The 9442-nt window shown below is 47.8% G+C and overlaps 1 protein-coding gene across 1 annotated transcript; it reads right to left on the reverse strand.

The window, feature by feature from the left end:
• Positions 1-2000: 2000 nt before the first annotated feature.
• Positions 2001-8704, reverse strand: DUSP12 (dual specificity phosphatase 12). Its single transcript, XM_048819603.2, has 6 exons — positions 8357-8704; positions 7661-7774; positions 7437-7555; positions 6692-6788; positions 5752-5938; positions 2001-2530 (listed from the first exon to the last, which is right to left on the reverse strand). The coding sequence occupies exons 1-6, from the start codon at positions 8593-8595 to the stop codon at positions 2369-2371; spliced, it is 918 nt and encodes a 305-aa protein (XP_048675560.1). The 5' UTR covers positions 8596-8704; the 3' UTR covers positions 2001-2368.
• Between the last annotated feature and the right edge of the window lie 738 nt (positions 8705-9442).

The raw sequence follows: 9442 nt of genomic DNA on the forward strand, positions 1-9442 counted from the left end.
CATAGGCTAGTAGTTGTCCCATAGCACCCCCCAGAGAGGATCTGAACGGGAGTCTCCCACCTTTTTCCCCAATCAGGCAGATGGGGGAAGTGAACCTGGGTCTCTCACATGAGTGCATTAACCACTGGGCAAAAAGTTAAGGAAGTGTTGGAATGATTATGCAGGGTACAATCAAGACCCTAATGTAACCATAAGTCCAAAGGCCTAATTGTATTTTATACAATTGCTCTGAACATGCCTAAAAAGACTAAATAATAGCAATTTAATACATCCAAAACACAAACAAAAACATTTATAAGCATTTGATCAAGATACCTACAAAAACACCAAACCCAGGAGTGCTTAGACCCATTTTGGGCAGCTTCAACATGGTCAGGCAGGTATTAGCAATGCACCCTTTAACTATTACTTTTTATGCCCTTTAGCAAACAAGTGCTTGTCATTGCCAATTACTGACTTCCATTAAAACCCATTTCAGACCAACTTCTAGTCTTGATTAAGATAAGATTTACAACCTCCTGTCTTTCTAAGGCCTTTCCTCCCTCATTCCTCCCCTCCTTTTTGCTGACCAACAGTTTCCCCTTTGCACCTGGGTTCACATAGGCTTTAACACTGGTATGTGGGTTGGGAAGGGCCATGTTGGCTCATTTTAAAACATTCTTTTTGTCTTATTTTAAATCATCTGCAATCACTCTTATCGATCATAGTTTCTTTTTAGAAACTTTCCATTAACTCATTCTCACTGGCAGGGGGCATGGCAGCCAGCACTGACAAGGGCCCGCTGTCACCACACCCCCTACTCCCAGGGTCCACAGACAACCACCCCCCCCGCCCCCCGAAGTGCAGGGTCGAGACAGTGCCCAGGAGCCCCCAGGCATCACATTTGCTGGGGGGCTGCCCCCATCTCCCCACCGCCCCAGGAGAGTGAGACTCGGGGTGGGGGGGAGCCAGGAGCTCCAAGAGGGAGGGGAGCGCAGCGGGATTAGTGCTGGGAACCCTCTCCCTGCACCACACCATTTCCTTGCTTGGGGTTTCTTTTTGGTCCGCTCTGACAACTTCAGCTGGGGTGGCTGGTAGCATGGCGGGGGGCATTCTGGGACTAGCAGTGCAGGTGGCAGTGCAGGTCCCCGGGCCCCAGCGGAACACAGCGGCATGCAAACTACAACTCCCACCACTTTTTAGAAACTTGCCACACCCAGTCCCTTTTGCACCTGCGCGCTGCGCTCCCCAGGCTGCTGAGTGTTTCAGCTGGTGCTGGGAAGTTGCTGACTCTTCACATTGCTGGGCTGTGGCCCAGGCTGGATTAACCCATTGTGGGCCCCTTCCAAGTGTGGGCCTGGCGTCACGGTGCCACCGGAGCCATTTTAAATCCGGTACTGCTCTCCCCTTGCTACCTATGAGGCCCGTGAAAAATTGTTCAGGTTCCTGTTGTAAAGTGGCATTCATAGAAAATTGTCTCAACATCCATTTACTAACTTAACTTGAAACAGTTCTTTGATCCAAATTAAACAAAAGTTGAAGAACCACCCACAGAAGAGACCATCTCCATGACTAAACAGTACATACACAGCACCTTCTATCCAAAAATCTCAAGTGTTTTACAAAAAATCACCACCTCCATTTTCCAGCTGAGGAAACTGGAGAGATTGGGGCAGAGGAGAAGTAGCTTGCCACAGCCACACACACAGTTTACAGAAGAGAGTGGAATAAAACTCCTCACCCCCAACGCTGTGTTCTGGTCATAAGCCCATATCATACAGCATGCATTCCCTTTTCAGAACACTTCATAAACATTTGCCTTCAAACAGGACCTTTGGAACTGGTCTTACAGAAATGCTACCATGAAATGATAGCCCACAAGCAAAAGCCACACGCAATCCTCCTTCTAAACTAAGGAGCCTTCACAACACCACTGGTTTCAAAATATGCCTTTCATGCTCTGTGTTTACAGATGTCAAATGTGTTCCAACACTTTACCAGATATTTTGCAAGACATGACATGGCATGACTAGATGGAGTTTATTAGCACTTCACACTTGCAGGCTCTACGATCAGCAATATTTCATCTATGGTTTTTTAAAAAGATGTCAATGGATTTTTTCCATTAATTCATATGGCCCTCCCCAAATCTATGAAATACAGGAAGCCTCAAGGAGAGTCATCCAGCCCATCTTAAACAATTCTCTTGCACCGATGCACATGTTCATAAACACTAGAAGCTTGTGCTACAACTGTATGTTCAAGCAGTGTCAATCTCCCCTCATGCTAACAGAAAGGAAGTAACTACTGACCACATCAATACACTATAACAGGCAACAGTTCTCAGAAAAATCTCAGGGGAGTCACTAAAGCCAGCAAGCACCAGCGTTCACGTTTTGAGAGTTTGGAATCCACAGACTGGCAGCGCTTTCATTTCATCCACCCGACTCTTGTGAATCTGGAAGGCAGGAGTCACCCATCGGCCACACGAACACTGTTCACCACGCCAACTGAAGCAGCCCAACTTCGAAGTGCATTTGGGGCACAGAAGCTGCAATAAACACAAGCAACAATATATAAGGCTCTTTCAAACAATTCACTTCTCAGACTTCAGGACTAGAACTCCTAGGAAGCAGCTACAGAGCCTGGGACCACATCAACAGTTTCACATATTCCAAGGCTAGAAGGGACCATTGTGATCATCTAGTCTGACCTCCTGTATAACACAGGCCACAGAACTTCCCCAAAATAATTCATAGAGCATATTGTTAAGGAAAACATCCAATATTTATTAAAAATTATCAGGGATGGAAAATCCACCACGACCCTTGGTAAGTTGTTCCAATGGTTAATTACCCTGTTAAAAATTTACACCTTATTTCTAGTCTGAATTTTTCTAGCTTCAACTTCCAGCCAGTGCATCATGTTATAACACTTTCTCTGCTAGACCAAAGAGCCCATGTTTGTTAAATATTTGTTCCCATGTAGGTACTTATAGACTGTAATCAAATCCACACAAGTCCCTTCTCAGACTAGAGGATCATACTTCACAAGTCCAACAAGACTACTGAAATCTAGCCACTTCAGTATAATAAAGGAAGAATTTTTCTATTTTTTCATTTTGCAGATCACTTCAGGAGATCACCTGTTTTGCTGGGTATTCAGAACATTTTGGACCAGATTCACAAGAGCATTCAGCAACCAGAAGAAGAGACAGCTCATCTCCTGATTACAACTGAAATGAAATAGCCAGATTTTAAGACGTTCTCAACATTTAGCATCTACAATTGTCCTCAATTATAGCTGATGGGTCTGAAGCACTTAAATTAAGTGACCAGATTTTCAGATGCCTAAATGGGAGTTGAGCTTTTTTGAAGATCTGGCCCTCCACTTTGCAGACTGCTAGAAAGGGCTCTGTGAGCCACAGTTTGAGCACCTCTGCGATAAAGCCTATTGTGCATAGCATTTCATGCTGTAAGAACTATCCCAAAACATAGTAGAATGCAGCTGCATAAGTAGCAGAGGAACAAAAATAATTAAGTAAAGGTAAAGTTGGGATTCTAAAGGATTTGGGGAGATAGAAGAAGGCTACTCCAGATGGCAGAAGCTACAGCAAAGAAGAATTTTGCATCTAAAGAAGTGAAACTGTGGGGAGAGAACCTAAGTCCATTAGATAAGCCTGGGAAAGTGCACAGAAAGTTTGGAAGACAATAGGGAAAGTTTTAAGTGAAACTGACCAGGAGTACTGTATGGATCATTTATTTATTTAGTGTGTGCATAGTCATCTAGCCAAGCGATGGCATCTTCAGTGGCGTGATGCAGTTCTTCTAGGCCATCACTGAAACTAGTCAGCAGGCATTCGTTGACAATGTGCATCACCATCTGTGTTGCACCGCAGCTGCTTAAAGGGCTGTCACGAAGGCCCCAACTATACGGGTTAGCTCCAGAGAGACCTTGCCTGGTCCAAAACCTGTTCAATAGGGACTATTGGCGACGGGGCAGGTCAAAACCAGGTGGGCAAATTGTGGGGTCGGCAATATCATTTCCTCTCACCAGAGTGTTTCTGCCCTAACATCCTGGCATGGCAAATGAGACTATGATGGACGACGTAACAACAAATGTGCAGCTGGTAGTTTTAAAAGGTCATCGTGCAGAGGCAGGCTTGCGTTGGCACATACTTTCTCCAGTAACTTGCCAGTGGCAACCTCTCGTCTGATATGAGAAGAAGAAATATTACTCAGAACTGGAAGCTGCCATGGGAGTGCAGTCGGATGCAGGGTGCCGGAGATGATACTCATGGCAGCATGTAACTGCCTATCTGCCAGTTTGGTGTGTGATGATCAACTCCAAACTGGTGCACAGTACTCCGCCACCGAATACAAGGTGGCAAGAGCTGATGTCTGCAAAATTGGAGCACGAGCACCCCATGATGAACCTGCCACTTTGCTAAGAAGATTGTTGTGCATCTTAACTTTAGCTGCTGTCTTCTTCAGGTGGGCATGGTAACTCAGTGTGCGGTCTAAGGTCACACCTAGATAGACCAGTTCTACTTTAGGCTTCACCTTCTGACCATTCAGATAAACATTCAGTTCTCATGTTGTGCTGGCATGATGAAGATGGAACGAACTGGAGACTGTTTTTATGACGCTTGTGACCAAGTCTTACAGTAGACAACTAACTTTATCTTGTCCCGGTTTAAGGTGGCATCAAGCTCATGAAATGTCCGGGCCTGGGTACCACAACAGATGTCGTCTGCGTAAATGAACTTTCGTGACTCCGTTGTTGGCAGGTCATTAATGTAAAGGTTGAACAGGGTTGGAGAAAGCACAGAGCCCTGGGGTAACCCACCGCTCTATCGTCTCCAAGCACTCGTATTCTCCCCCACATGGACTCTGAACTGCCTATCGCAGAGGAACAGTTCAACAACGCCTGTGATCTAAGGTAGCAGAACCCATGATACCTTCACGAGCAGGCCACTGTGCCATACCGTATCATATGCCACTGTTAGAGCGATGAAAACAGTGCCTATTTTCAAGTTTCTCTGGAAGCCATTTTCAAACAAATGTAGAGTAATGTGATCATGCTTTTCTGGAATGTGGGAAGAAAGAGGCAGCAGAACTGCATACATGGTAAAGCTGGGATTTTTGGGAGGGCAGAAGAGAGCTGAGAAGAGTCTTCTGACAGAAGTGGAGCTGAGAAAGCAGCAAACATATAGTTTAACTCAGCTTTACAGTGTTGTCATGAAGACTCACCAGTCCAGGCATCAAATCTACTTACTTGTCCTTCATGTTGGTGATAATGGAAAAAACCTAGATATGCTTCTTCAGCAAAACAAAACCCACAATCTCTAACAGGGTAAGTGAAACTCTGCAAGGTTGCTCTAAAAACATCTCTGCTGCATAATCACAATTTTACTCGATAGAGCTATAAAAATGGTGTCCTATGGCTTAATAATCTACTGTCATGGAGGATACCTGAAACAGAATTCCACTCCAGGTATCATCCGCCATCAGCTAGTGGCTATTGGTGACTGTCATGTGGGAGCCCTAGAGCTGTAGGAAGTGGGAGAAGAAGACATTTACAGCTTATTAATGAGCTTCAGAGGTGGTGGAGACTGAAAGGACTGTAGCTGTAACAGCAGTCTTGCACGAGCAGTAAAACCAGGAGATTTAAGGAGTCTGATCAGATGCACAGAATCATTAAAAAAAAAAGTGAGAATGTCTCTTAAAGGAGTTTCATAGATAAATATTGTGAAGTGCTTGCTCCCCTCACCTGTCCTTCCATCACTCCTAACAATACTGGCTCCATCCACTGTACAGGCTCAATGAAATAAGAGGTACATTTAACCCGACTGTCATTACGAAGCTGAGCAGGATCTGTAATCCTCTTGTGAGCAAAGGCTGCTGGTCCACTTCCTTCAGCATGGGCCAAAATGCTCGAACTACGAAATAGGGAACGTCTATTCTCCAGAGGAAAAAGAGAGAGAGAGAGAGAGAGAGAAAAAAAGGCTGAAGATAACTGGACAACAGTGAAGTACAAGACAATAGTAGCAGCAGCAAATGGATGGGGTAATACAGTGTACATTTTCTTTTTTCATTTGACGAGGACAATGAAGGCTGTCCCTTTTTAGGCCCCCTCCCGACCTCAGCAAATCCTATCATGTTTTCAGCCCTGGGCCTCTTTCCCACAGTTACACTTTGTTTCTTATGTAGTTACTTTTAGCAAACTCCTAGCTAATGAAACATGAGATCATCCAGGTACATGCGTCTGGGAACTGTACAGCTAGAAAATAGGAATTTCTCTTATTTCCAATGATTAAGAAAGAGAGGCCGAAACAAGACCAGACAACTGACCTATGGAGTTAAGAGGCTTCTTTGGGGCGGGGCAGATTTTGAACAGTTTCAACTTATTAAACTCAGTGTTAGTTTTGGTGTAAGCAGAAGCAACTTAAGTGGAGCTGCACCTACTTACAGAAGATGTACACTTAGCTCCAGGGGTTCTAAGGGACTTCAGAGCCTGAGAGACATTTTATTCTTCATGATCACAAAACAAAGATTAGGCAAAGGAAAGTATCATATGTACTTCTGTTTGAAAGTTTTTCAAGGATTTATTCCTGTTCTGAAAGAGACAAACCCAATAAGCTATAAAGGCTATTTTCCTTACAACAGTTTATTTCAGAGTAACGCTTTGTGAGAAATGAAAGGCTCCATACCTGCATTTTCTGCACCTGTAGAGAACCTCACTGTTGAGAGTTTGACAAATGCTGGTTGGGTCAACTGCAAAGACTTCTCGTGGCAAGTCCTGCAGCTCTGCAGAGAGAGAGTGATACAAATCTGTGAACTGAACTCAAACTTAATGACCTATTTATAGTCTTCACACTTCTTACCCTCACCTTCCCCTTCCTTAGGAAGTTCCTAAGAGATGAGCCTCACCCCTTAGTTCCTAAAAAGGGGAGTTCCATTGTGCTAATTACAAGAAGCTTTGTATCTACAGATAGTATGTCTTGATCTTGTCTTGGTGTACAGATAGCTCCCAGTCACAAAACTTTATACACACAACATGCAAAGTTTTCAGGCTATCAAGGTTTTTACATGCACAAATCACCATATTTGGGCACTATCTGCTCTCAGTTGCACTGGTATAAATCAACAGAATTGCCAAACCAAATTAGATTAGAGCCAGCAGAGTGTAACTGAAAGGCTGATTCAGATAGTGCTAATATTTCAGTCCTGGAACAGGTATCTACCCTAGAACTATAATATACCATCCTTTTGCAAGTTCAATAACTCTTACGAAAGCTCATGCTCAAATAAATTGGTTAGTCTCTAAGGTGCCACAAGTACTCCTTTTCTTTTTGCGAATACAGACTAACACGGCTGTTACTCTGAAACCTATCTTAGCTACTATAGCTCTAGCTCCCCTGAACACACACCACCTCAGACATTACCTTCACTCACCAGAATATTTCTCTGTAACTTTTTGCAAGCGATACTGTTTATAAATGGCACTGGTCACATCAACTTTACAGCCCATTGCTTCATACAGTTTCAGCTGCCATTCAAAGCCTTCGTTCATTCTGGAACAACAGTGAAAATCAGAGGCACATTTCCTAGGCTATGGAGAACGTACATATTAGTCCACACAGGGACAGAAAGGAATCTTATCAGGGCAAAGAACTCACTTGGCATCTGATTTGATGGCTTTGATAGTGGCATAAGCCTCTTCGAAGGTGAGATTGTTGGTTTTCATTAAATACGCCGTCACTAAAGCAACACTTCGACTGACTCCAGCATGGCTGAAAGACAAAGAACTCTTCAGAATAAGATCATGAACAAAACTGGGGAAAATACACTAGGAGAATTCATTCATTTCAAGCCTCTCTTCCATTTTTACTGGTCTGCTTCTGGGGAAATTAATCTCTTTCCTCCGTTTCTGGCCTGAGGGGGAACGTGAGCAGCGCCTGGCAGGGGAGCGTGGGGACCTGGGAGGTGAAAACGGGATCGCTTGGTCCTGGTCACTGCAGGGAGCAGGGAGCGAGGGCCCGACCACATCTCACTTCTCCAGGGATGCTGGAAAGATTTGCACCGTGAGGGGGCTGAGAGCCATTGAACCAAACTGTAAACCCGATGTATGATGGGAACCGCTTCCAGCCTGGCCGTGCGGCGGCAGCTCCCACCCCGCCACACGGCTAGTTCCAGCAGCTCTGCACTTCTCCCCCAGGCCTAGCGCTGAGGCGCTGCCTGCCCTGGTGCTAAGGCCAGTGCAAAGGGGCTCGGACAGCTCAGCCTCCGGCCGCACTGCCCCGGGAGCCCAGCCCGGGCCAGGACGCGGCCCCTTGGACGCTGGGGGGAGGAGGGGTCCCCTGCCCCGGGCTCACCATCGCACCAGGACGGCGCCGCCCCCCGCCCGGGCCGCGCTGAGGAAGGCGGCGCAGGAGTCGAGGTGGCTCAGCAGGTCGGTGCCGGGCTCGTCCCGCGCCGGGATATGCAGGGTCCGGATCCCCGGCACCGCGGGCGGCTCCTCCGCGTCCACCGAGAGCAGCGCCGCCACCCCCGCCGCCTGCAGGGCCCCGGCCGCCGCGCCGCCCACGAACAGGCCAGGAAGCACCGGCACCATCCGGCCTCGCGCCCCGCTGTCAGCGTCTCGACTGGCGGGTCGTGTGGCCCGGCCTGGCGGCTTCCGGGCTGCCCCTCCCCGCCCTTGCCACCACCAACATGGCGTCTCCCGGCCTGCCCCTTCTCCCCGCCCTTGCCACCACCAACATGGCGTCTCCCGGCCTGCCCCTTCTCCCCGCCCTTGCCACCACCAACATGGCGTCTCCCGGCCTGCCCCTTCTCCCCGCCCTTGCCACCACCAACATGGCGTCTCCCGGCCTGCCCCTTCTCCCCGCCCTTGCCACCACCAACATGGCGTCTCCCGGCCTGCCCCTTCTCCCCGCCCTTGCCACCACCAACATGGCGTCTCCCGGCCTGCCCCTTCTCCCCGCCCTTGCCACCACCAACATGGCGTCTCCCGGCCTAGCCCTTCCCCATCGCTGCCACCGAACCCCGCCTCCCGGTGCTTCGTTCAGCGCCGACAGCGAGACGTCCTCGGTTCTACAGTGGAAACGGCCCTCCTGGTACCTGAGGGAAGAGCCTCTTCCTTCCCCCACCCACCAGCAGGGCAGTTTCCATCTTTGTCTCCTCTGGTGGTTGCTCGCGCACACACACCTGTGCACTGTGAGGCGTACACACCATGCGCACAGACATCTAAACGCACCCCCGCAGCCGAGTCAGGCGTGTTCACACTGTATGTACAGACACATATAGACACGCACCCCAGCTGAGCTTTGCGGACACACCATACCCGAACACACAGGCGCACACACCACCTTTGAGACCTGCATATACATACCCACCCTGCTATACACAAACTTGTAGACTCAATACCCCAAACCAGGCTGCTTGAATGCCCTGCATGGAAA

Source organism: Caretta caretta, chromosome 1 (assembly GCF_965140235.1).
Source record: "Caretta caretta isolate rCarCar2 chromosome 1, rCarCar1.hap1, whole genome shotgun sequence".
NCBI lineage: Eukaryota > Metazoa > Chordata > Testudines > Cheloniidae > Caretta > Caretta caretta.

What these genes read in the sequence shown, in the direction of transcription:
- DUSP12 (XM_048819603.2), bottom strand. Translation starts at nt 8,595, where the DNA reads ATGGTGCCGGTGCTTCCTGGCCTGTTCGTGGGCGGCGCGGCGGCCGGG. An exon ending in GCCATCAAATCAGATGCCAA is followed by an intron (nt 7,556 to 7,660) that starts GTGAGTTCTTTG and finishes CTGTTGTTCCAG; the next exon opens with AATGAACGAAGGCTTTGAAT. An exon ending in AGTTACAGAGAAATATTCTG is followed by an intron (nt 6,789 to 7,436) that starts GTGAGTGAAGGT and finishes CTCTCTCTGCAG; the next exon opens with AGCTGCAGGACTTGCCACGA.